General features: G+C 39.9%; 1 protein-coding gene across 1 annotated transcript in view; it reads left to right on the top strand.

Moving 5' to 3' along the window:
* The window catches only part of GLRA3 (glycine receptor alpha 3), a 211,561-nt gene that overhangs the window by 183,334 nt on the left and 656 nt on the right, over nucleotides 1-27,571 (top strand). Inside the window, exons 15-16 of the mRNA XM_072952569.1 lie at nucleotides 15,153-15,296; nucleotides 17,563-17,607. Coding sequence (XP_072808670.1) covers nucleotides 15,153-15,296; nucleotides 17,563-17,607 — 189 coding nt within the window. The remainder of the gene's footprint in view (nucleotides 1-15,152; nucleotides 15,297-17,562; nucleotides 17,608-27,571) is intronic.

The following is a 27,571-nucleotide window of genomic DNA, read 5'->3' as shown; positions in this document are numbered from 1 at the left end:
GCAATAAACTAAAAAAACAGAAAGGAGGCACAGTTTAAAAAAAAAAAAGGAAAGGATAGGAAAGAAGGTCTGGAATGACTTCATCCTTTTCCCTAAAGAAATTTTTTTAAAAGCATTAATTTCACTGTTATCTCAGAGAAGGAATAAGTTCTCAATCATGAGCTCAATTACACATGTACACGTATACAACCCCCACCCACCCCTCACCATCTCTCGGTTCGTCGGCACTGGGGCCACTGGAAATGTGAGGGCAGATTTAACTCTGATCCACAGAAAAGAATGATTATCGAGCTGATATGTTAAGAGAAGGTAATCACATCGTCTTGGGCTTTGTGATGGGAAAGGAGCGGGAAGGTAAGCAGTTGTGTAAGTTAGAATCAGGAGGGCAGATGCAGAAGTCTCAGAAAAAAACATGAATTATCCTATTAGACGAGGTCATCAAATGAGAAGGAAAATCTGGAAAATGCAGTTCTGATTCTATGATTGGGAAAGGCAAGGGACGAGGGCTCACCCTGGCGTTTGGGAATAAAGGTCTGAAACGATGCAACTTGAGATCTGCTCTTCTCAACCCCAGAAAAGAACCTTCAGATGCCTAATAGTGGAAACATCCACTATTCTCCTACTGATGAAAATCTAGGAAGGAGGAAAACAAACTTAAATTCAGGAAAACAATAGGGGATTATCAGAGATAGGAGGAAGAAACAATAAATCATTGAATTTATGATAATTGCTTAGTATTTTGTCCAGGCTCTGTGCCAGTGCATCTCCTGTAGATAAGAAGGAGCTTGGAAATCAGTCAAGTCTCAAAGTAGAAAATCTCAAAGAATGTCCTTCAGCCAGCGCTTCATGAACTACAGACCTGAGAGTCCTCTCTGACACTTCCTGATGCACTGGCCTCCATGGTGTCATAAATCAAGCATGTAATAAATAGCCCAAAGCAAGGAGACTCCTGTGAATTCATTTCCTGGAACTTGGAACAATCCGGTGTTTCCTCAGTGCCTGTGTTAGGTGGCCAGAAGAGGGTGACAATGCATCCTACTGTCAGCAATTTTTCAAAGTTGTAAAACTTCAGGGACACTTCCTTCCATTGTGTATCTGGAGGAGAGTGAGTGAGGAAAAATGGCAGTGATCATGGTGCTGTATCACAGAGGGTTTTATAGAATTCGGTCAGGATGAAGTTTGTTTTGGATGGATTTCAGAAGAATTTTAACAAGAGGAGGGATCACTCTGACTTCAGTGTGAAGAGCAGATAGAAGAGGTGAAAAGTGGGAGCAGAGAAGTTACCAAGAAAACGACCATCGTTCGGAGCAGAGGATGGTCTGGCTAGATTGGCAGCAGCAGAGATGGAAAGTAGAAGGTGGGTTTAGAAACAGGTAGATTTTTTTTTGAGAAAATGTATTTGGAGGTGAAATAGACAGGATTTACTCATGAACTGGACACTGAGGATTAAGGGACAGGCAGGGAGGGAGGCCAAGTTGGCGGAGTAGAAGGACACTCGCAGCTCACCCTCTCCCACAGATGCACCAGGACTCACATCCACGGACCCACTCAGCCAACCAGAGCACCTGCGGAACTCCGACAGAACACTGTCCTCTTCAAAAGACAAAGACGCCAAAAATCTGGTAGGAGAAAGGAAAAAAATGAAGATGAAAAGGCAAAGCAGAGTGGGACCGGTCCCTCCATGAAACAGCACAGCGCTTGCACCCTGCGGGGAAGGGTGCACACCCCCAGCTCTGAAAACCCAGGGAAGGTTTTCAGGGAGGAGAGGCGGGGCTCAGGCGCACCACCATGTCCTCCGGCGCTCGGCACCCAGGTGGGGGCGGGGGCGAAACCTGAATCCGCACCTGGGGGCCCAGCAGCCTCGGAGTCCGGACAGCGACTTGTCTGCACCCCGGGTCAGATAGGATCCTTCCACCCTGGTGCCTGGCAAAGTATGCGCGGCCAGGACAAACAGGGAGCTGAGCTTGGACGTGGCGCAGGGGCGGGGCTGCTCCGCGGTCTTCCCGGGGCCGCCTGCAGAGCGCCGACCGGGGGCGGGGCGCCGACCGGGGGCGGGGCGCCGACCGGGGGCGGGGCGCGCGGCGGCGCGGAGCTGCGGGGCGACCTGCACCGGGAGACGGCGGGTGGCTGCCGCCTTTCCAGCAGGAGCGCTGTGCTGGGAAGGGGCGCGATCTTCTTGCGGACAGGCACTGGAAGCAGCACAGACGAGGGCGCCAATGGAGGGCCTCTGGACACAGCAAAATGAGCTCGCAAAACAGGGCTAAGACAGAAAGACCTCATTAAGAGCACACAGTCTCCAGGAGCACACCCCCACCTCCCCCCTTTTTTAAAAATCTGTTTTTACCTGTTGTATTTTCTATTACCTTTTTAATTTTTACTTTTTAAACAATTATATATCCTCCCAGTTTTAATCCCTTTAAAATTTTTCTTTTAAAGTAATTATACACAGGTTTCAAATATTTTTTTCTCTTTTCTCCCTTTTTTTTAAAGGTTTTTAAGAGACGTCTCAACCCGATTGCTATTCTGCTTCAACTTGCTCTTCAATTATTTATTATACACTGTTTTCAAACCACTTTTTGCTCCCCTTTTTCAAAATTCTGTCTTTATCACATCTTTTTTATCTGTTCTATTACCTTTTTAATTTCTACTTTCTAAATAATTGTATATGCTTCTAGTTTTAATTCCTTTAAAAATTTTTCTTTTATAGTAGTTACATGATTATTTTTTAAAAAATCCACCTGAGTTCATTTCATTTCTTTTGGGTTTGATCTCCTGTTATTGATTATAAATAGGTTTCAAATATCACTTTTTTATCTTTCTTCCTTTTTTTTTAAATAGGGTTGTTAAAAAGTTGTCTCGACTTGAATGCTAGTCTGATTCAAATTGCTCTTCTATAATTGATTATACACTGTTTCCAAACCTTTTTTTCTCCCTTTTAAAATTCTTTTTTTTTAATTAAAGTTTTATTCCTACATAGGCATTAGATAGATAAATAAATAAACTCCTTTAAGGACCTCAATAGATAACTGATACTCCATAAGCCACAGTGCCAGAGAGATATGAGCAAGATGAAGAAACACAGAAACCATTCCCAGTTAAAAGAACATAAGAAATCCCTTGAAAGAATGACCAATGAAATAGACACTGATACCCTACTAGATCAAGATTTCAAAAAAGGAGTGATCAAAGTATTAAAGGAACTAAAAAAGATAGTGTTTAGAGATATAAAATATGTCGAAAATGAAATCAAAGCTATAAAGAAGAGCCAAGTGGAATTGGTAAACTCATTGGCTGAGATGAGGATGGATCTAAAGGCTGTGCAAAGCAGACTAAATGCAGAGGAACGAACTAGTGATCTAGAAGACAGGACAACAGAGAGCACCCAATCAGAACAACTGAAAGATAAACAAATTAAAAGAAATGAAAGCAACATAAGGGACCTATGGGATAATATAAAGCATGCGAGTCTACACATAATAAGGATCCCAGAAGGGGAAGAAAAAACAAAGTGCATTGAAAAGGTATTTGAAGAAATCATGACTGAAAACTTCCCAAACTTAAAGAAGGAATCAGATATCCAAGTACAGGAGGCTCAGAGGGTCCCGAACAGGAAGAACCCAAACAGACCCACACCAAGATGTATCATAATCAAGATGGCCAAAGTCAAGGATAAAGAAATGATCCTAAAGGCAGCAAGAGAAAAGCAAAGAGTGAGTTACAAGGGAACCCCCATAAGGCTGTCAGCTGATTTCTCTACACAAACACTACAGGCCAGAAGGGAGTGGCAAGACATATTCAAAGTCCTGAATGAAAAAAAGATGCAGCCTAGGATACTTTATCCAGCAAGGCTATCCTTTAGGATAGAAGGAGAGATAAAGAATTTCACAGACAAGCAAACACTAAAAGAGTTTAGCAACACTAAACCCATGCTAAAAACAATATTGAAGGGTCTACTCTAAATAGAAAAGCAGCAGGATGCTACAGAAATGAGAAACTCATAACCGGAAAGGTGATAATTTATGAATTACAAATAAAATAAACACGAAATTATAAAAGAAGACATCTAAATCATTAAGAGTAGGAGAAGGAAGCAAGAAAATATAGAGTATTTTTTTCTTTCTATTTTGAAGTTCTTGTTTTTGGTAGGATGGGTTCAAGATATAGTAATGGGCTAATAGACTTACAGGATAGGGTAATCAGAACCCAAAAACTTACAAGGGAGTCACAAAAACTAAATAAAATGCATGATAATACAAAGGAAAATTACCAAACCACGAAAGGAAGAAGAAAGGAACAAAGAGGAACTATCAACTGCAAAGATAAGTTCAAAATGGCAATAAACACACATCTATCATTAATTACTGTAAATGTTAATGGACTAAATGCTCCAGTCAAAAGACATAGAGTGGCAGACTGGATAATAAAGCAAGAACCTTCAATATGCTGCATACAAGAGACCCACTTTAGGGAGAAGGACACATATAGTTTGAGGGTGAAAGGATGAAAAAGGATATTCCATGCAAATGGAAAAGCCAGGAAAGCAGGTGTTGCAGTACTGATTTCAGACAAAATAGACTTTAAAACAAAGGCCATAAAGATAAAGAAGGACATTTTATAATGATTAAAGGAGTGATACAAGATGAAGATATTACACTCATTAATATATATGCACCCAACATAGGAGCACCTAAATACATAAAACAATTACTAACAGAGACAAAGGGGGATATTGATGGGAATACAATCATATTTGGAGATTTTAACACAGCATTAACATCACTAGACAGAACTTCCAGGCAGAAAATAAATAAGGCAACAGAGAAACTAAATAATGCAATAGAAAAATTAGATTTGGTGCATATTTTCAGAGCATTACACCCCCCAAAATAGGATATACATTCTTTTCAAGTGCACATGGAACGTTTTCTAGGATTGATCATGTACTTGGGCACAAAAGAAACCTCAACAATTTTTAGAAGATAGAAATTATCTCCAGCATTTTTACTGACCACAATGCCATGAAACTAGAAATCAATAGCAGAGAAACAAAGGAGAAAAAAAGGAAAGCATGGAGATTAAAAATATGCTATTAAAAAACCAGTGGGTCAATGAGGAAATCAAAGCTGAAATTAAAAAATACCTTGAGACAAATGAAAATGAAAGCACAACCACACAAAATTTATGGGACACAGCAAAGGCAGGGAAGTTTATAATGATACAGGCCTTCTTCAAAAGAGAATAACAATCTCAAATAAACAATTTAACCCACCAGCTAAAAGAACTAGACAAAGAGGAACAAAAACCCCCAAAAGGCAGCAGAAGAAAGGAAATTATAAAGGTCAAGGAGGAAATAAATAAAATAAGAGATTTTAAAAACCATAGAAAAAATCAACCAAACCAAAAGCTGTATTTTTGAAAAAGTAAATAAAATTGACAAACCTCTGGACAAACTCACAAAGAAGAAAAAAGAGAGCACAAATTAGCAACATAAGAAAGGAAAATGGAGAAATTACAACAAATAAAATAGAAATACAGAATATCATACGAGAATATTATGAAAAACTATATGGAACCAAACAAGATAACCTAGAGGAGATGGACAAGTTTCTGGAAACATACAGTCCACCAAGACTGAATCAAGAAGAAACTGACCACTTGAACAAACCGATCAGAAATGAAATCAAAATAGCAATAAAAAACCTCCCTACAAATAAAAGTCCAGGACTGGATGGCTTCACTGGGGAATTCTACCAAACATACAAAGAAGAACTCATACCGGTCCTTTTCAAACTCTTCCAGAAGTTTGAAATGGAGGGAATACTCTCAAACTCGTTCTATGAAGCCACCATCACCCTGATACCAAAACCAGGCAACAACAGTACAAAAAAAGAGAATTATAGGCCAATATCACTGATGAACATAGACACCAAAATCCTCACCAAAATCTCAGCAAATAGAATCCAACAACACATAAAAAAGATTATGACCAAGTGGGGTTCATCCCAGGGACACAAGGATGGTTTAACATATGCAAATCAATCAATGTAATACATCACATCAACAAGAGAAAGGACAAAAACCACATGATCATCTCAATAGATGCAGAAAAAAACATTTGATAAAATTCAACACCCATTAATGATAAAAACTCTCACCAAAGTGGTTATAGAGGGAACATATCTCAACATCTTAAAAGCTATATATGACAAACCTACAGCCAGCATAGTACTCAACGGTGAAAAACTCAAAAGCGTCCCACTAAAATCTGGGACAAGACAAGGATGCCCACTATCACCACTCCTATTCAACATAATCTTGGAAGTCCTAGCCACAGCAATCAGGCAAGAGAGAGAAATAAAAGGGATCCAAATTGGAAAAGAAGAGGTAAAAGTGTCATTATATGCCGATGACATGTTACTGTATATAGAAAACCCTAAAAGGTCCACACAAAAACTACTAGAGCTGATCGAAGAATTCAGCAAAGTAGCAGGTTACAAGATTAACGTTCAAAAATCAGGCCATTTATTTACACTAACGATGAATCAACAGAAAAAGAAAGTAAAGAAACAATCCCCTTTAAAATAGCACCCAAAGCAATAAAATACCTAGGAATAAATTTAATCAAGGAGGTGAAAGAATTATACACAGAAAACTATAAACCATTGATGAAGGAAATTAAAGAAGACTTTAAAAAATGGAAAGATATCCCATGCTCTTGGATTGGAAGAATCAATATTGTTAAAATGGTCACACTGCCCAAGGCAATCTACAGATTTAATGCAATCCCTATCAAATTACCCAGGACATATTTCACAGAACTAGAGCAAATCATAATAAAATTTATATGGAACCATCAAAGACCTAGAATTGCCAAAGCATTACTGAAGAAAAACAAAGAGGCTGGAGGAATAACTCTCCCAGACTTCAGACAATACTAGAGAGCTTCAGTCATAAAGACAGCATGATATTGGTACAAAAACAGACATATAGACCAATGGAACAGAATAGAGAGCCCAGAAATGAACCCACAAACTTTTGGTCCACTAATTTCTACAAAGGAGGCAAGACTATACAATGGAATAAAGACAGTCTCTTCAGCAAATGGTGTTGGGAAAACTGGACAGCAGCATGTAAATCAATGAAGCTAGAACACTCCCTTACACCATATACAAAAATCAACTCAAAATGGATCAAATACTTAAACATAAGACAAGATACAATAAACCTCCTAGAAGAAAACATAGGCAAAACATTATCTGACATACATGTCAAAAATGTTCTCCTAGAACAGTCTACTCAAGCAATAGAAATAAAAGCAAGAATAAACAAATGGGACCTACTTAAACTTACAAGCTTCCGCACAGCAAAGGAAACCGGAAGTAAAACAAAATGACAACCTACGAAATGGGAGAAAATTTTTGCAGATGAAACCGACAAAGGCTTGATCTCCAGAATATATAAGCAGCTCATATGGCTTAATAAGAAACAGCCAAACAACCCAATCCAAAAATGGGCAGAAGACCTAAACAAGCAATTCTCCAAGGAAGACATGCAAAGGAACAATAGGCACATGAAAAAAATGCTCAATATCACTAATTATCAGAGAAATGCAATCAAAACTACAATGAGGTATCACCTCACACCACTCAGAATGGTCAGCATTCAAAAGTCCACAAATTACAAATGCTGGAGAGGCTGTGGAGAAAAGGGAATCCTCCTTCACTGCTGGTGGGAATGCAGTTTGGTGCAGCCACTGTGGAAAACAGTATGGAGATTCCTCAAAAGGCTAGGAATAGACTTACCGTATAACCCAGGAATCCCACTCCTGGGCATATATCCAGAAGGAACCCTACTTCAGGATGACACCTGCACCCCAATGTTCATAGCAACACTATTTACAATAGCCAAGACATGGAAACAGCCTAAATGTCCATCAACAGGTGACTGGATAAAGAAGAGTTGGTATATTTATACAATGGAATACTACTCAGCCATAAAAACCGACAACATAACGCCATTTGCAACAACATGGATGCTCCTGGAGAATGCCATTCTAAGTGCAGTAAGCCAGAAAGAGAAAGAAAAATACCATATGAGATCACTTACATGTGGAATCTAAAACAATAACAAAAATAAACAAACAAAGCATAAATACAAAGCAGAAACAGACTCACAGACATAGAATACAAACGTGGTTGCCAAGGGGGTGGAGGGTGGGAAGGGATAGACTGGGATTTCAAAATTGTAGAATAGATAAACAAGATTATACTGTATAGCACAGGAAAATATACACAAGATCTTATGGTAGCTCATGGAGAAAAAAACGTGACAATGAATATATATATGTTTATGTATTACTGAAAAATTGTGCTCTACACTGGAATTTGACACAACATTGTAAAATGATTATAAATCAGTAAATAATGTTAAAAATAAGAAACTAATAAGCCTTAATAAATATTCAAAAAAAAAAAGGGAAAGGCAGGAGTTGAAAGAAGCCTTCGAGTGAGTAACTGGGCACAAAGTTACTGTGGGGAGGTAACTTCTGGGGTCGAACACGTTCACTTTGAGATGCTTGTAAGACCACACACACACACACAAACACACAATAAAAACCTCCCACAAAAACGAAAAGCAAACAAACAAAAAACAATAACTGAGTGGAAACAGACTCAAATGTTGGAGTCAGCAGATGTTTAAAGCAGCTATGATGAATGCCTTCAATGACTTTAAGTAAATAATCTTCCAACAGTAAACAGATGGATCATCTCAGGAAAGAAACGAAACTACGACATGCAAATTCAAGATCTAAAAAGTGCAGTATCTGAAATAAAAAAATGCACTGGACAAACTGAAGAGAAGAAAAAAAATAGTAATGAACTTAAAGAAATTACCCAGTTTGAAGAACAGAAAACATTTTTGAGAAATTACCCAATTTGAAGAACAGAAAACATTTTTGAGAAAGTTAAGTCTCAATGATTTGAAGAACAAATTAAGCACCCCATGGAATTGGCTCAAAGTCAGGACTTCCAGACCAGTGACACTCAGGCCTCAGACTCCTGGGAGTCCCCTACAGATGAAACAGGGAATTAGACCAGAGATGATTTTTTCTGAGAATAAAATAAAATCCAGAAAGAGGAGAAAAGACGTACTTGTGGCTGGCCCTCTTCCTCCTGTTGGAGACGGACCTGAATATTCAGGTCTCTTCTCTCCTTCCTCCTCTAGGGCCATCTCTCCCCCGTACACAGGTTAGAAAGCTTAATTAAAGGCAAGACCTACTCGCCACAAAACTTTTCTCCCAAACTTTTTGAGATTCCCAACATTTTGTGATTTCTATTTTTTTTTTAAAGATGTGGACAAACAATCCCTGGGAGAATTAGGTTTACTCAGGGGTGAACAAGAGGATAGGGTGAGTCACTGAACTATTTTCGAGCATTTATTTGATTTACACTAATTCCTCGTTAAGATCCTGGCCCTAGGGAATTCTATTGTTTGTTAGGGATGAGGACAGGTAGGAACAGGGAAAACCTTAGAAGGGCCAAAATGTAATTTTATTTGTGAACTATGGATCCTAGAAAGAATCCACATTAGGGGACGCTGGGAAGATCTGGGTATACAGCAATATTCAATATATCTTGCTCTCTTCCTTTTCTGCTTCCAACGATTGGTTATTTCCTGTAAGAGACTTGCTCCCATCCCCTTTTTTGATTTATTTCACAGGACCAGCCGAGGTCCCGCTTTGGTGTGTGTTTTCTGTTTCATATCAGCTGCACAAGTTCACAAGTGTCACCATCCACACAGTAGCTTTTTGAGAAGACAGACTATCTTTTACATATTTTTACCCCCAGAGCCTAAGTCAGGGCATAATATGTGTCTGCTGAGTAAATACCATTCAGAAATTTAAAGACAGTGTGAGCTTTTAAGCATTTACTTAGTCTTAGCTGGAAAAGCAAGTGTATGTCTTTTTTTCATTTCTCCAAGAGAGTGTAAAAACTTAATTGAATTACTCTTTACTTATGTAGAATCATATTTTCCCCTAAGAATCACCAAATTAATGAAAAAACTTCAAAATTACCTGTATCTACCTTACAGTATAGTAAAGCCATTGGTTCGTAGAAATCATAACGATTGCCTTCATATTAAGTTTCTATTTTTCATAAAGACAGCAGCTACAGAAGTGGTTAGAAAATTGAAATCTAACCACTACATTTATATTCGGATACCAGGAGGTGTGGGCACACAGAGATGTATGTGACATGACACTGAAAAGACAGGGGATGTGAAAAAAAAATGAAGGATTGGTATTCACTATTATGTTCTTACCTAAAGAGTCCTCATTCTTCTCAAAAAATATGTCCTCATTTTTCTAAAAAAAGTACCCTGCAGATTTAAAGGAGAGTAAGTTGTAAACCTCAACATCACTAAACGAGGGGGAGAGAGTTGCATAATAATCAGGCTTTCCTTTTGATAACTATTATTGTCTGTAATGTTTTGGTCTTTGTCATTTAAATACAGGATTCTAGTATCTATTCAAAGCACAGTTAACTAAAATTATTTCCCTCAAGTTCAGTACAATTGTGATGCAAGTGGGTTCACTTTTAATTTATTAATGTGACCAAATATTCGCTAATAAGTAAATTTAACTTTATAATACAATATTTGATGTAATATATTTAATTTAGTTCTTTAAAAGTTTTATTGACTGTATAAATAATCTTGTTCCTTATTACGTTCACTTAGGGAAAGGAGAAAAACAAAAAAAGGAATGGTGGATGAAAAAATAATTTTTTTCTAACCTTTGCTGTTAGAATCAAAAGATATGCTGCCTATGAATATCATTCAATTTGATAAGTGTTTTATCTAGCATCAGTAAATAGATAATTTCTAAACATAGGTGGGTCCTATCATAAGAATAGAAACTGATGGAGATCTCTGGTGCTACAGTCACTCTGAGTGCCTACAATTGCTAGACTTATTAGATCTTATGAAGCTGAATTTATCAGTTACCCAGCCTGCCCTCTGTGGTTGGCATAGAGACAGAGCTTTGGCACAAATTCTTAAATCTGATGGCGCAATTTGGAAAAAGCATATGACCAAATCACAAAGCTTAAAGATTTATGAAATGACATAATACAATGGCTTTGGCATCAAACTAAATTAAAAAACAAAAGATATATGTGCAACTTTGAGCCAATTTTACCTAAATAATGTCTTAAACTCCCTTGCCGGCATTCACATATATCCTAGAATCATACCATGAACCTTCCTGACAGATAGAAACAGATGTAAAACTCCCCCTTTCCCAGGGGAATAAAGAATTTGGTCCCCAAATCAGTGTTGGAAAGCACCATACAGGCTCTGTCTGTCTTCCTGATTCCTGTTTGAAGTCATAAATGAAAGTCGTAGACCTCAGGAAAAAAGAGAATGAGAAGCTATATGGTTATAATAAAAGAGATGTTACAGAAATACAAAACCCTCCAGTACAAGAATGCAGAGGACAGAGAAGGCACAAATATAATTCAGCTTTACTTGAGCAGGTGGAAAAAGATAATACAGTAAGACTTGCCGTGCACCTAGGAAGATCTCTGGCAACATGTGGATTTTACAGATTCGTCTTAGTGTTGAACATCAGCGTCGTGTCATCCTGTGGAAGAGACGATGGTGAAACTTCCATAACTGAAACGAAAGTCAGAGCTAATGGGCTGACCTTTCAAAAATACCTTAGCCTTTTTGATGGCATTTGTTTTGTCTGGCGACTGAAGGGCCTGGTGAAGTTCATCACTTTGGAAATAATGCAGCTCCGCTCTTGTAATTCTGTTATATTTCCTCTCTTAAAACAAAAACCTTTGTGTGGCAAATAAATACTGTGTTCAAAGCAGCATTCATTTACTAAGGTTTACGAGGATCATAATCAGTATGAACGTGTCACTGGTAGGACTGTGCTGTTGTGAGTTGCCCTCCAGGGTGATGAATGTCAAAGTTCACAGAATCTGTGTGATTCACTGCCTAGTGTTGCAAGAAAACAGTCCAGCCGACACTTCTTTGTCTTTTCAGTATGAGCTTCTTTTTACTTTAGCACCTGTTCTTAAAACATTGTTTGTTCTTTTCCTTTTTTCTTATTCTATTCTCTCTCTTTGGCTTTAAGTCTTAAATGAAGCTCGGAATTATTTTGAAAAGAATATAATTTTTTCCTCTAAGTGTCACAAAAGGCAAAATTCTTACACAGCTCTTTACACGAGGAAGAGATGAAGGATTAAGTGTCCTGCAATTTGAATGTTACAAATTCAAAGATAAATAAATAGGCATTCTGATCTGACACAAAATTCCTAGGAAAAAAGGCACGGCACAAGTGGAAATGTTTCAGCGTAACTCAGAGAAAAGACCCTGAGCTGCAAGCTTTGTGCCTCTTTCCTGTTCCATGGGTAGAATGACTCATCACAGTTGACTTGACAATTCTGAGGAGCTGGGAGAATCCACCAAGATTGACTGTCATTCAACAGAGAACAAATTGCCCAAATCAAAGGGCTGTTTTGGCTAATCACAAGCAGTGCACTGTGATGTTTTGTTGTATCTCTTTGTTAGATAAAAAGCAAATTTGGCTTGAGAAAAGAATCGACAAAATATGAACTTTCCTGGAAAAAGTAGCCACGTCAAGTTGCCTCCAAGTTGGTTTGCGTGAGATTTTGGGGGTTCAAACCCCAGGTTCTGGTTTAATCAGTTTCTTTATCCTTAAAAGCTCTGCTGCTTGTAAATGCATTGTAAATTTCTATTTTGAGAAACTATTAACAGAAATCTGGGGTGTAATGTAAAATTCAGTCAGTGTAATTACTATGTTAGTCATCTGGGTTGTAATCTAATGAATATTTACCCATGGATGCATTGTCACCTACCAGCTGTCATATGGGACAGCACGGGTCCCAAGGCAATCCTTCTGACTCCCTCTTTGTGGAGTAAGAGAAAGTTCTGAGTCTTGGCATATGATACCATACTTGGAACGCAGCTCACCCAGCGCACTTGTGAAGGACTACAATCCAAACTTGTTGCTACTCAATTATCTTACTAAACACTAGCATAAAATTAAACTGATTTATGAAGAATTGCCTGAGATACGTGCAAGCCATCTGTTCCTCTGAGTCAGCAAGCAGAAGATCAAACGACTGCAGAGGGCGTGAGCACACGTAAGTGCACAAAGGCGGGTCTGGCGGAACCAGGAAGGGAAGAGGATGAGTCCGGTGGTTAACTGGTGAGGTGCAGTCCACACCTGGAAACATCGTTTTTTTCTTTGTGGGGACGCCTTTCGATGCCAGCAAACCCATTCCCATGCCTGAACTTGGCTTGCAGCCTGCCCATTGTCCTTCCGCCACCCAGGTGATCCTTGTCCTAGATTAATTAAGTCAGCGCTGCAGAGAACTCCCTGGACTTTCTTATTTGTCCCTGATTACAACTGGTTTCACTGAACTCTGACTTGACGCGGTTTGGACACATTTGGGGTAGAAGGTCAGAAGAGGTCTCCTCTTCTGTGTCACCGTCTAGTGAATGCACAGATTCTCTCTCGACAGCAGTGGGCTTTGCTCTTTAACAAAGCTTCTCCGGTTCTGTCTCCAAGATGTCACAGCCCTCAGATCAAAGTCCACGCCCGTCTTCCATCCTGTGCTGGCAGGGGTGCCTGTTGAAAGGATCCTCGGTTTTGTTTCAGAGGCACAAAGAGTGGGTCTGTGTCCACCGCCACTCCCTCTGCCACGGGTGCTGGCACACATGGGGCAGCCCCCCCCCAGGGCTGTCATTGTCGGGGTGACTGTCAATGATTCTGCCTGATGAGTTTTGAGCACAGTGATTTGTGCCACTTCTAGCCCAGGGTAATTATCTCCAAACATAAGAACCCCCTGCGCCCTGGTTTTCCTCTGCTGTGGTCACTGCCGGTGTTCCAGACAGTGACAACCCCGTCAGCGGAGGTCGCGGTGAGGATGGCAGTGACCACACTCGTCCATTGTCACCATTCAGTGCCAAGGGACTTGGAATGACCTTGGTTGTTTCAAGCCAGAGAGTTAGAGAGTTCTTTTTTTTTTTTTTTTACTGTTATCATATTCCAGCTTGAATTCTCCTCACGTCCATGTCCGTGGATCACTGGAAGGGCAGATGTAAGGAGAGCTGTGCGCAGGCAGGCTCCCTGACACACCTGCTCCCCAGGGCCGAGGGGACTGGAGTCTAATCTTTGTAACCAGGATGATTAATGATAAAATCCAGTATGTGTGTATTTGGCAACAAGAAGCAGACTTTCTCTATTTTCTAACAACACTGCAAAGTAGAACGAAGGCAGAATTTTTCTGGAAAAAAAAAAATCCCGTGATATAAAAGCTCTACGGAACATATGATGCTTAAGATTCCTTTCCCTACATGACGAAACTGATTTTTCAGAGTGAAAAAGACAAGGCCTTGCAGTCACCCAGCTCTGCACATTCAGCTGGTAATTTATGGCCGTCTTCCTAGACGCTGACATGGCAAGTAGGCGGTGGTCTCCAGGCTCAGAGAAACACTTCACTGTAATTCATGTGAGAATGCTGCTGAGGGCGCTTTGATTTCAGAGGATAAAATGCTCCCCTGACCTAGTGTTTTTATGGGGTAAACACAGGGCTCCTGGCTCCTTGTCTACATTGTCTGTTAGGAAGCTGACGGCTGGACTTTAGGATCAGAACCAGCAAACGCAGAGGACTGTCACAATGTGTATTTTGTGTACTGACGTCGCTCTTAACTATCAGATAAAAATTTAAGAGGCTGGAATATTAAGATACAGAGAGTTATTCCTACTTCTTTTGACTATTCTTGCAACATGCCTCTAAGGTTAAAATTACTTCAAAATTTAAAAAAAAACTGTTTTAATGAAGAAATGTGGAGCTAAAAGTTCAACAACATTATCTAGATTTCAGTATTACTTCATGCTTTTCCAAGCATTATGCTACCCTGAATTATATTTCAGTGTTATTTTATGTACTTCCTTGGAGGTAAAATTACTTTTCATCTTATTTTCTTTCATCATACATTTGGTCTAGTGCTTCTCTTGGGAAAAAAAAAAAAAGCTAGCCAGAATGACCCAAGTTTTAACATGTAACTCATACAGAAAACTTGCAAAGCTAATTTCTGTCTCTTTCCCGTAGGTTTCATATGTCAAAGCTATCGACATTTGGATGGCTGTCTGCCTCCTTTTTGTGTTCTCAGCCCTCCTGGAATATGCAGCTGTAAATTTTGTGTCAAGACAGCACAAGGAACTTCTGAGATTCCGACGGAAGAGAAAGAACAAGGTAGGTGATTGCACGTATGAAGTTCTCCAGGATGCCAGTTCTCCCTGGAAAGTGGATTTGTTATATTTAATAAGGATGTAATCGAGAAGAAATGGCGACTGGGGACCAGATGATATGATGTTCCTTTGGTTTTGTCCAACTGAAGCTTAAATTGTCAAAAGTAGCTTCAGGGAGAAACTGGTAATATCCAGCTCTGCTTTACGCAGGAGGCCTGCTGGCACCAGAGCTTTATCAGCTTCTTTCTGATATATGTCCTGGAACAGCACCATTTTTTTTTTTTTTTTGCTTCAACTAGTAAAATCTATCATCCTTACTTGCAATGTTACAGGGTTTCTGATGGGTTTACCTGACATTAATCATCAGATATAGCTATTAAGATTGTTCCTTTTTTCAAACTAATTCCTTTAATTGTTTCCATCAAATATTACCTGTTTATTAATACTGTGATATTTACATAAAACCACGTGGTCTCTTTTTTACGCATACTTTTATGTCTTTAAGACATTTCTTCTGACTCCCTGTGGGAAACACGGTAAGATGTCATTATTGCCCTGGGTCACCTGATAAATGAAACCCAGAAGAGGTTTTACACAGAACGTCACTGGGAGACCACAGGAAATGGTAGACATGATCTCCTAGTTGGATCTGGGTGTACAGGATGGGGTTGTTACCCTCTATTCAGAGTTATCATGTCATCTCTTTTTTATATGCATATAATTTCAAACTCTTTCCTTTTCTGAAAGGGAGCGGCTTATCTCTGAGTTTACTTTTAAGAGAATGTGCCAGCTGACATTTTAAAAGCAAACGACTCTTAAGCAATAGAAATATCAAAGTTGTATATTGCGGGAGAAGCTGTGGCCAGAATCCAATATTCTGAAATGTTTAAGTCAAAACATTCTCAAATCTCAAAATTAACAGTCTGGTTTATGGAGTGGGCATTTTTAAGGATTTAATTTTTTTAAAGGAATTTCTTATGGTTTCTGAATTACTGATGGTGATTCATACACTTATAAAACTTTTTTAAAAGCACTAAGCCATGATCTCTCAGTGCTGAGCCAACTCAGTATTAAACATACTCTAAAGCGATCATTTAGTTCAGGCGTGTCTAAGTGATTCCCCAGAATCACTGCTGCTCCCATAAATACGCAGACTCACTGAAGCTTGGAAGGAATGTTAGCACTGTGATACTCTGGGTAACATACCGGACAGGAAAACAATGCCAGAGTTTGCACTGGATCAAGTTTTTATGAAAATAAAAGCACATTGTTTGTGCATTAAAACATTTTCATGGGGAGATGAACTTTTCTTTATCTCCTGCTGGTCTCCTTATACCTTCCTCACTCTGCCCGCTCTGCCTCTCCCTGTCTTTCCTCCCCTTCTTTCTCCCTCCCTCGCTGCCTGTTTGCCCCCTTCTGTCATGATACCCGACGTGACTGAAACACCAGCACGGGACAAAGCATCCTGTGTCCCGGGGGCCAAGCTCTTCTCTCTTTTTTCCCATTAATACCTGATGAAGACAATTTTTCCTTCTCACATCATTAATCAGAAGTAAAACAATACTGATTTTTCCCTCTCCTTTGGGTTTACTGGTTTACATTTATTTTTCATTTTCTCTACCTTTCTTCTCCTTCCTGCAATTCAGGGTGTGTCAGCACCGTGCTGCAAACACGAGAAATGAGAAGTAGTGCAGCATGTGTTGTCCAAAGAGGGGCTGAAATCATCCCCACCTCCCACCCATCCCACAGTCAGAGGAGCCAGTGGGGAACGTAATAGACTGCAAGTTTAGATGCTCAGTTCTGGTTCCTCCTTTAAAACAAAACAAACCAGAACAAAACAAAAAACAATCCTTACCAAAGCAGCTCTTTATTCACTTTTATCACCGCTAAGTGTATCAGGATAACAATATTCGACACTCCTTATGCTTTAGCTCACAGAATAACAGCAGGATTAAGTTTTCCAGTTGATTGGCACTTTAGAAAAATGTAGAAATGCAAAAATAGTAACATATTATTATTTTCTAATTATTTGTTTGAAATACTCAGGGAGCAAATATTGTAATTAAGATGTGGTGCAGAAAAAAAAACTTTTTTTTTTTTTAGTTCACTTCCTCTTTTGGAGGGTGGATATCTTGCAAATGTGAAAATCTATTAATTGATCCATATGTATGATCTCTGCAATCAACACCAACTGTGTGATTATATTTAATCCTTTATGACCTGATTCTCTGGTTTCTCAATCCCTCTTGGTCCACTTTACCTTCCCACAGACAGAAGCTTTTGCATTGGAGAAGTTTTACCGTTTCTCAGACACGGTAAATTGACTTTCTTAACTCTAAGCAGAGGAATGTGGTCATCAGTAAAGTGCAGACGGCACATCCTGCACTCAGGCAGTGTTTGGTGGGGAAACAGCCCTTTGCATACTTATCGCTGACCAAATGCCATCCCTCTTCCGCTGAGGGTACTCACTTTTCCCATCAACTCCATTTGTCTTCCTTCATTCAGTAAAAAGATCCTGCAGTGTTACCTTTCATCCTATTAACTGGGTTATTTGTTTGGTCAGAATAACTTTTAAGTATATATGAAGCAGAAATATCACATATGTCTTAACATAGTCTCCATAGAAGAAATAATCCTATGCTTTGATAACATTAATTTCAAAATAAATGCCAAATTTAATTATTCAAATAAGTTCCAAAAACAGCCCCTCTAGCCGGAAAAGAGAGATCTAAAAATAAAATACTTTGTCCAGCATATATACCTCTAGAATACATTTTTAATGTCAAGATCTGTTGAGATTCTTCAGAGAAAATGAATGATTTTGGCTTTGATAGTAGCATCCTTTGAAATGTCTGAGTAACGAGATCGCAAAGACACACATGCAAATACAATGGCTAAATATTTGCAAATGTAGTCTTGAATATGCATAGTTACACATAGTAGCCGCTTTGGTGAGGGATATATTTAAATTTTCAATAACTAAATGCACATAGGAGCTTTAGTGTAAAATATACATATTCAATTAAATAGTGCTTTACAAAACAATGCAAAAAGAAATCTGACCAAGAAAATTGGGTTTACTTCACTAACAGTGAGTAAATATTTATTTTAAAAAATTACATGCATCCCATTTATTTTTCTAATAATCATCATGCAAATTTGGGGTTAATCATTTGCACTTTTTGAAAACAATTTTTCTCAACCTAATAGCCCTCTGGGCCTAATGAATTCATTATTTAAAAAAAAGCTATGTACTTTGCTTAGAAACGGTCTGAGCAATTTAAATGTTTAAATCAACATAATCAAAATGAGTCTAAATGTTGACACAGTGCCCTTTCTTTTCGTGAGTACTGATTTACACGAGTTCTTCTTAGCACTTTAATTTGGCAAAAGAGGCAATAAATAAAATAGCCTCAACTTTTAATTCATTCACATATTTCATTATAGAAGGCTTGTCACAACAGAGGACGGATGCACATACTATTCCAAGAAAAGTCTTAACTTGGTCCAGCATTGGCTTAGGCACTGCATACAACCTTTTACACCTTATTTTTCCCTCTATGAAGGTAGGAGCGAACCTTTTGTATAGTGTGAAAGAATACAAGTTTGCTCTTGAACCTGGATTTCCCCACCCCACACTGTCATAGCCTGCTGTGTGCTGACTGCCCGCCCCGCACCTTATCATAAATGCTTATCCTCAGTGCTGCGCGTGTGTGGGTGGGTGTCTGCATGAGATGAAAGTCTTTAGGTTAGAAGTTGCTCTTCCCATGTCTGATACCATTCCTGTGGCCCTGGTGGGTTACAAACACAAGCCAAAATATTTCTGAACAGAAGTTATTTGTTGAGAAATGTGGATGATATGGGATTGCTTGAATACATTTCATGCAGCTTCTGCATTGCTCTGTAATGATGCAATGGTTTGCTGAGCAGAAACACACCCAGTATTCTAGTGTCTCTATCTTCCCAGAGATTATTGTGTATTAACTATTATTGACATACACAAATGAAGTAAGACTAGACCACTAGTTCTAGATTCAAAAAATAATTACCACGTTTGTATTTTGTTAAGCATGATAGTTATCTTTTTTCAATAAAGATATCATTGACTGCATTTTGACTATCTGTACAGATGATAATTTTATTTATGTATGTATTTATATCCTGTCTTACTTCAAAAACAACTCAAGGTAACTTCTAAGAATAGCAAATAATTGGTTTTTCTGTACATTTTGTCGGCTCTGTAGTCTTAGGCAAATACAAATATGCATGTGTACTATTTTGGTTGAAAGGATGAGACTTTATGGTTGAAAGCAATGTGGTAGTCACACTAAAGTATTTAATAAAGTTTCCATTCAAGGTCAGTTTATACTAGATTCCAGAGTATAAGATATCCTTTCCATAGGTAAGTATTTCTTACAAATTTCTCTGATATATAACTTAAAAAAAAGAGTTTCTTGATAATTTCAAACTAACTTCTATTTGAGTGATTCTGAGACACAGGGATTGGAAAGTTCATCCTCTCAAGTGAAACAAAAGTTGTAAGAATTTAATTATTTCCTGCCAACAATTATTTTGAGTTTATGTCAAACACAACTATTTCTTAGAGCTATATATCCCCTCTGAAATATCTGTTTAGGAGACTAATATTCCAAAAAGTAGTAAAATCTCTACTTAATCTAATTTCACATGCGTTTCAGTGACTTCCATCTCATAGTTAACTAAAATAAATACACTATGTTTTGTATATGTTGTCTATTGTAATATATTATTTTATGTCAACCCATAATTATGAGTTGGCACTGAAAGAACCTAGAAACAGATAAAAAGATTTTTAAAAAATTATTTCATTGATTTCTTGTCAATCCCTCAGTATACATATTATATTTTCATAAAATTTCATCTGAAATGTTCATCCTTTTAAGCTTACATTTTACCATTCAATAATCTCCAAATCATTTCTGAATCTAAAGTCAATATGTCAAGCATAAATTTGGCTAATTCATAACAAATTCACACATCATCTGTAATAAATGCAAGGTTCTCCTGGGAGCTCGATTTCAAGGAATTTTATATTAACAACTGACTTGCAACTATAAAATATTTTTAAGCCCATATATAATTGTATCCTTTTAAGCCTTCCATTCTTAAGTGGTATAGAAATATATAGAGATGTTTTGGCAAAAGAGGCAATAAATAAAATAACCACAAAATTTAATTCATTCACACATTTCATTATAGAAAGCTTGTCACAACACAGGGCTGATGTACATATTATGCCAAGGAAAGTTTAATTCAATAGATGTAATAAACTGAGGATTTTATTTTAGGCTAATATTATTTTAGAAAAACAACTTTTAATTCATTCACGTATTTCATCTTCCCTCAGAATTTTCTAAGTCATGTTGATTTTTCTCAACCAAACCAAGCCATTGTTACATTTTATTAGTATTTTCCCCCCAAATCTACACTTCGAAATCATATAAATGAGAATTAATTGAAATTCACGCTTCCTTCCTCTGTCCTTTTCTTATTTGGCAATGAAAAGTTACAGAAAATTATTTAAACAAAAAGACCTTTGGGATAACTCACTTAGCATCTTGATTGTGTAAAGAACACCTCAAAAGTACCTGCTGGGGGAAAATATTAGGATGAAATAATACATTTAATGCTCTTGACTCCCACAGCAATTTACATAATTCACCCTCACTGAACGCTGTCTTGTGTGATTAATGATTTGTTACCACTCCCTGGCAAGCTTCGTGCCTTCACCACAAATACGTTGTTTTGGTTGTTTTTTGAGGACTCAAACGAGCATAAGAGAATAATTCTTATCTCACATGTACGTTAGTGTATTATGTTCCCTGACACAGATGAAACAATTCAACTGAATGACCATACCCACCCTTGGGTTTTGTATCTGGAATAATTCTGATATGCATGTAGCTTGAGCTGGTCTTTGGCATAATTCTCTAAATACAGTGAAAAATCACTAGGGATGTTGCTCAACGTGGAAACATTTTTATGGAAACATTTTTCTTATTTCCATATTTACTGAAAACAAGTCTTCTTGTAGAAAGAATTATACATGAACTAAATGGCTTTTTATGTTTTTTGTTGCTTACCATTGTAATTTGCTTGAAGCATATTAAGAGGATTTACTTGTGGGTAAATTAAGCTATTTCTTTGATTTCGCTTTTTTAATCAGCCGTGTTTTTTGTTTTTTATTGAAGTAATGCCCCAGCCATGCATATGTATGTATATATTTGTGATCAGCCATGTTTTTTATTTCATTTTTAATTCTTTCTAATTAATCTTTATTGTTGCTTATATTTTGAGTTGTAAAGTGTCTTGACTTCATGACCATTAAATACTCGCTAAGACACAGGGTCTGAGTCAAAAGTTTTGGATGTTTGTCTAAATCTTACTTCTGGCCTTCAGTCTGTTAGAAACCCAAGCTGAAGCAATCTCCAGAAAACTGAATTACTTCAAAGAGATATTTGAGTGCTAACTGGAATCGAGAATATCACTGTGCTTCTAAGAATTTATAAGCACAGGATAGTTTTAAGATTGTTTTACAAAGCAGAGAAATTAGTGGAGTCATAGATAATTTAATGCACCTTTTAGCATAGTCACCTAGTGTTCATGATGCGCCAATGGAAAAGCTTCATTCATGCTTAAAATTATTCTTTGAAGTGCAGCCCTTTAAAAGATCCCCAAAGGCCAGTCATTTAAAGAAAAAAAGAATCATATGACCTTTTTGGAGTCCAAGTGTTCTTGTTTCTCTCTCTGATGACCTGGGGATGCAGATTGGAATCTGGTCCATGAGATCCTGTTGCTGAAGAAGTGAGCTCACTCCACGTGCCTCATCTCACGGGCACACCCCAGATACCTGTGCGGTTTCATGGAACATGCTTACAACGCCAGAGCCCCCTTGATTGCAGGAATCAGATCTGCGAGAACCCCAGCAGTCATCTAGCCCAGCCTGGCCGCTGCAGCAACAGGGCAGTGAGGCCTTGCTTGGCCACGTGATCTTTCATGGCCTCTGTTGGTTAATTTTTAGTGAAAAGTACCGAAGTGCGAGGCCACCGGGGGTGCCAGCAACTAGGTGGCCTGTTTCGCACAGGACTTCGTGCTCCTTTAGTTTCTGTGGATTTACAGTATCTTATAGTAAAATCGTTCCATTTGTTCTCACTACTTTTCTTTCACGTAGTGTCTTATGTTATGTGCATAATAACACAATTATAACAAACAAAATACCAGTAAAACAAGAGTAACAATCTGAGGGCCTTACCTGGGGTTGTATGTACTCTTTCTCACTGGGAAAACTCTGATACACAGTGGTTTCATCTTCTTTTCCTAGAAAAAGAAACCAGCAATCTGAGAGTTAAATAATTAAGACCATCTAGACTCCTAGCAATTAATGATGAAGCCATGAGATTGCTTCACCATAATAAAACATTTGCATTTTGAATGTTAGTCTTGAGTGAGATTTTAAACTTGGACCGTCTAACGTACTTGTGACTATTTCCTACAGCACATGCGTTTTTTACAGAGCAGACCCCCAGTTTATTTTCATTTCTTAGAACAAGCATTCTTCAGTATCTTGTTTTCTATTACCATTGCCAGGAAATAAATATTTGAATGAGACATTTTAATAAGGGAAGTGTTTTTTATCAAAATTCAAAGTTTCTATTTCTTTACCTCCAAAATTCGCAGGAAAGCCACTGGTGGTGTATTTGTCAGTGAAATCATATTCCTGATGATCTTGAAAACAATACTGCACCAAGTCACAATGTAGAGTATAATTGCTCAAAGTCTGTTCCTACGAGAGTCCTAGGTCCTGTCATAAAGTTTAAAATGGATAAAGACATAGGTCATACAGATGGCCTTACATAGAGCATCTCCTAGAAATAGCCTCACCAAAAAAAGGGACTCTTAAAAAATAAAATAATGCTTCCAATGCTGACACAAAAGTCGTGGCAGAGTATGCTTTCATAAACTACCACTTAAAATGTAAATTAGAAAGTGTTGGAAAAATTCAAAAGACGTTTCATTGCCGTGAGTGTAGGCTAACTGTGATAGCTGCATTGTGCCTCTTGGAAATGTTCGCTTCTACAAGCTGTGCATTATCATCCCTTGTGAGCTTGGGGATGCAGATGACTGGAGCAACCTCCATGTTACTGAGTACAAATCTCTGCAATTGATGTCCAGAAAACAGGATCTCGGCAGTCCCTCCCAGGGGGTCTGAGGCAGCCACTCCGTGGACCACCGCGTGAGAAGTATTGTCCTCTCCTGGCTGCCATCAGGGCACGCACACGGAATGTGGTCATTTTACACGTTGTTGCCAGCTTTTATGATGGGCCAGTGCTATATGAAGATGATTAAGTTTAAATTGTTCAAATGTGTCATTTTCTATCAAAACCAATATCCAGACTGGAAGTGGCTTTGTTCAGTACCGCTCCAGAGATCTGTTTATAGGTTTGAGAGGCAATCATGCTTAAAAGAGAGAAATAAGCTTTCATCTCATGTGGCGTCTCCTCAGCTCTATGGTAGGATAAAAAGCAGGGGAGACAGCAGATAAAGTGTCTTCATCTACTCAGACACACAGGACTTTTAGTCCCCTCACCCGCCGAAGGCAGGAATGGCTTCCTAGTCTAAAGAAATAGATGCACTATCATAAGTAGCGATGATTCCTTCAGCTACAAGATGCAAATGTGATCTTGGATCCAAAACTGCGATATCAGGCAATACAAAAGAGAAACCTGAGAGGTGAGAAAGACAGAGTTAAGTCGCAGCTGTGTTCTCTAGCCCCCACGCTTCCACTCCCAGAAACCGGAGCCCTCTCTGGAGGCCTTCCAGCGTGCTGTCTCTCATATCCACGTGATCTGCCCACTCAGCCAGTGAACCAGCCAGCCCTTTGCGTCCCGGTCAGCCTGCCTTTAGGAGCAGTGTTTTAATTGCTCATTCCAATTGCTGTTTAAACCTCTGCTCTGTGAGTGGATGGGGTTTGATGTGCCCTTATTCTGTTGTGTTCTTGGGCCATTTGATCGTACTGGCCATGTTTAAATGTGTTCCTTTATCTAATGAGATCATTTCAGAGGTGCAGAATAGTATAAAGATGCCTGTTCCAAGCCATTAATAGTATTTTCAGCTGTGGCTTCTGTTACAGAGTAAGCAAAGCCCAGGATGGACCTACTGTCTATTTCTGCCAAAACCCACTGAATCCTCCAAAAGCAGTGGGCAGAGACCCTGAGTGTTCCATTTGCTGGCTGTGTGTTAGCTCTTGTCCTTGGGAAGTTCAACCCAAAGGCAATTTTCAAGAAATTTTTTATCTTGTTAATATTCAGGACAGGCTTTCAGCCCATCAGTGGCTTCGCTGGGTACCAGAGGAATGTGTTCTGTCCATTTCTGCATGGCCTGGACACCACCATGACCACATCAAAGGCTAATCCAAGACATGGGTCTTGGCACTATGGTCCTCTTGTGAGCCAGCAGCTTGGCGGGGATTACGTGGCCTAATTTAATTCTACCTCGGAATTTCTGTAAGGAATTGCATCTCCCGCCTTGGGACACTCTTAATTGTCACTGAACAAGGGCCCATTTGCCTGACGATGAGGCAAGGCCACTGGCCAGGGCCCAGGAGTCTTTGAATATCCAGCTATTGCTCAGATCAAGAACCAATTCTTGTGATGCTGTGACATTTACTGGTTCTCAAGCCAGCCCGCTGTGTAGATTCACCTTGCCTCCTTCAGCTACTTACTCATTCCACTGCAGGGCTGGTTTGAATCCTTACCGTCTGTACGGGAGTATCTGTTGGTGAACCAGGGGGCCTATTTTGCTTCAGTGGGAAGGGAGTCGTGAGTTTCACAGCACTCTGGGCAGCCTGACCACAGATTCCATCACTGGTCCATTGTCAGAAGGGCCGTTGAGATGGATGTGACGTACTTCAGTCAAGTGACTCCCCTTGGTTCGTCCCTGAACAAGCCATTTCCATCTTATCAGGGAGCCAGGACTGGAAAGGCTTTGACACCACCCATGGCATGGTTGATATCTTAGCCCTAAACACAGTCCAGTGCCCTTCAGGTTCCTTCAGTCGGGGGACTGCTTCTACAGAGCACAGGACAATGCCAGGGGCTGTCATTCAAACAAGCTGTCCTGCTCGTGGCATCAGAGCGTTTTCTCGTCCAGAATCCCAGCGGCCACTGTGGGTGCTGGGACTCTGCTTTTCCCAGAAACTCCAGTCTGCACGTTTCAGTAGCAGATATCTCTAGCGTCTCTGAGTTTTAAGGCCTCAGAGAGTAGCTTGGGCTGTTGCCTGCCTCAGATCTCTTCGGCTGTCCCTTGTTCCCCTTTCATGTCCAGTCTGTCTTCCTGCCATCCTGGGTAGTGTAGCCAACAGAGACCCAAAATGTATCTGCCAGATTTCAGTTTGCGTTGCGAGTGTCTCCCTCACTGTGGGATCCAGAAGCCACTGTTAGTGCACCGTCCCTGGTGGTTCTCCCAGGCTAGCTTCAGAGTCTGGACCGACGGCCCTGGGCTCTGGCTCTTGGCTGGATTGGTCTGCCTCTCAGCTTGACCTTGTCACACATGCAGCTACAGTGTCCGAACGCTGCCTGACTTTCTCCTGGAACGGGAGGATGATCGTTTATCACTAACCAGCTCACTTTTGACTGTCGTCTGGACCCAGCTGTTCCCAACCACATTGTGACAAGATGCTGGAGAATTCAGGTTTCCCTAAGGGATGACAGTAAGGTGACAGTTGGGTCTGCCCCTACATGAAGACACACTGTGTTTGACTTTTTTTTAGATTGAGGTGGAAAGGAAAGCCATGGTCAAGTGGACCAGCTCATACCAGCCTCCTTTGTTCTGAAACTCCCCAACAATTTTCGCCCCATCCGCCGTGGTACAGGCTGTCGGGGGTCTTCCTTAGTGGATCCGGGCAGTCAGCAGTCAGTCTGCAGGACCCGTTTATTTTTAACATAGGCCAATCAGGACTATTCTAGAGGACAGCAGTGGGGGCCGAGCACCATTGCCGCCACGCGTCCTTATTCGGAGCGGGGTCTTCTTTGCCTCCCTGTACCGCCCTGGAATCTTGTGCTGTTTCACAGTTTCTACAGTGGCAAGGCTGAGGGCTCCCATTTCAGTACCTCCGACTATGACTGGGCTAAGGAACTACCCAAGATCAGGCTCGAGCCAGAAATAGCAACGTCCTTCGTCCACGTGTCAGGTTCTTCCCAATCACACATTGAGCCAAAGGCAATGCCACCTCCTGGGTATGGCTTAGCCCCTTATTTTCCTATCTGCTGCCTCTACAATGACTGTGGTACCTATGAACACAGCATCCCTGTGCCTCTTTCTCCGCTCTTAATGTTGCCTTGTTGTTTCCCAGCCGTCGTCCCTCCCGCGGGCGCGCGCTGGCCCCCAGCTGTCCCAAAGGGCTGTGTTCGTCACCCCCAGCAATTCATCGTTAACCACAGCTCGGCTCTGGGACCCCACCGAGGGCTGGGCCGGGAGGCTCTGGCCTTTGCAAAGGGACGTCTTCTCTGTACTGATCGCCTTTGCTGATGGAGTAAATTCAGCTGCGGATCAGCGTCTCTTGTTTCCATTCCCACTGGCACCACTGGATGTAACTTCTGAGATGAAAGCAGCAGGTTTAACCGGGCTCCTTAAGGGAAGCAGCTGCCAGAATGGCAACAGGGGTCCTTCCTCCCGGCCGGCGGTAACGTGCCAGGAGCTCTTCCACATGAATCCTGCCCATTTTTGCTCTTTTCACTCTGCGTCTTAAAATCCACATCAGGAGAGCTAACAGACTCTTCTCTGGCCACGCCCCTTCTTCTAAATAGTCCAGATTTTTTTTTCCATCAGTGAAACCCGGCCTGCCAACTGCTAGAGTAAATGTGTCCATGAATCGTATGCATTTTCCTACCTTCCCAAAAGGAGAGCTACCAGGTAACTTGTGCCTGAGGGACTCCCCTGATCAGTGCATCAGCCAGAGTGAAGGTCAGAGGATATGTTTAGATCAGCTCGTGTTTAAATTACCAGATGGCCGGCCCAGGTTCGCTAAAACATTGGGAATAACAGTAACTAGCAGTGGTGTTGAGTTTTTCCCAATGAAGTAACATGAAATTGTAGGAAACACGCATTAAAATGTTTGCCTCCATGAAAAAGAAAAATTCAGTCAATGATCCTGGTGTTTTCCCCTTTGACATCACTTACGTACCCATTCAGACACATGACGTGACAAAAATCTAGTACCTGAACGTATATACCATAATGTCC

Source organism: Vicugna pacos, chromosome 31 (assembly GCF_048564905.1).
Source record: "Vicugna pacos chromosome 31, VicPac4, whole genome shotgun sequence".
In the NCBI taxonomy this organism is placed as follows: domain Eukaryota; kingdom Metazoa; phylum Chordata; class Mammalia; order Artiodactyla; family Camelidae; genus Vicugna; species Vicugna pacos.
This window is presented reverse-complemented; position numbering and strand designations above follow the sequence as displayed.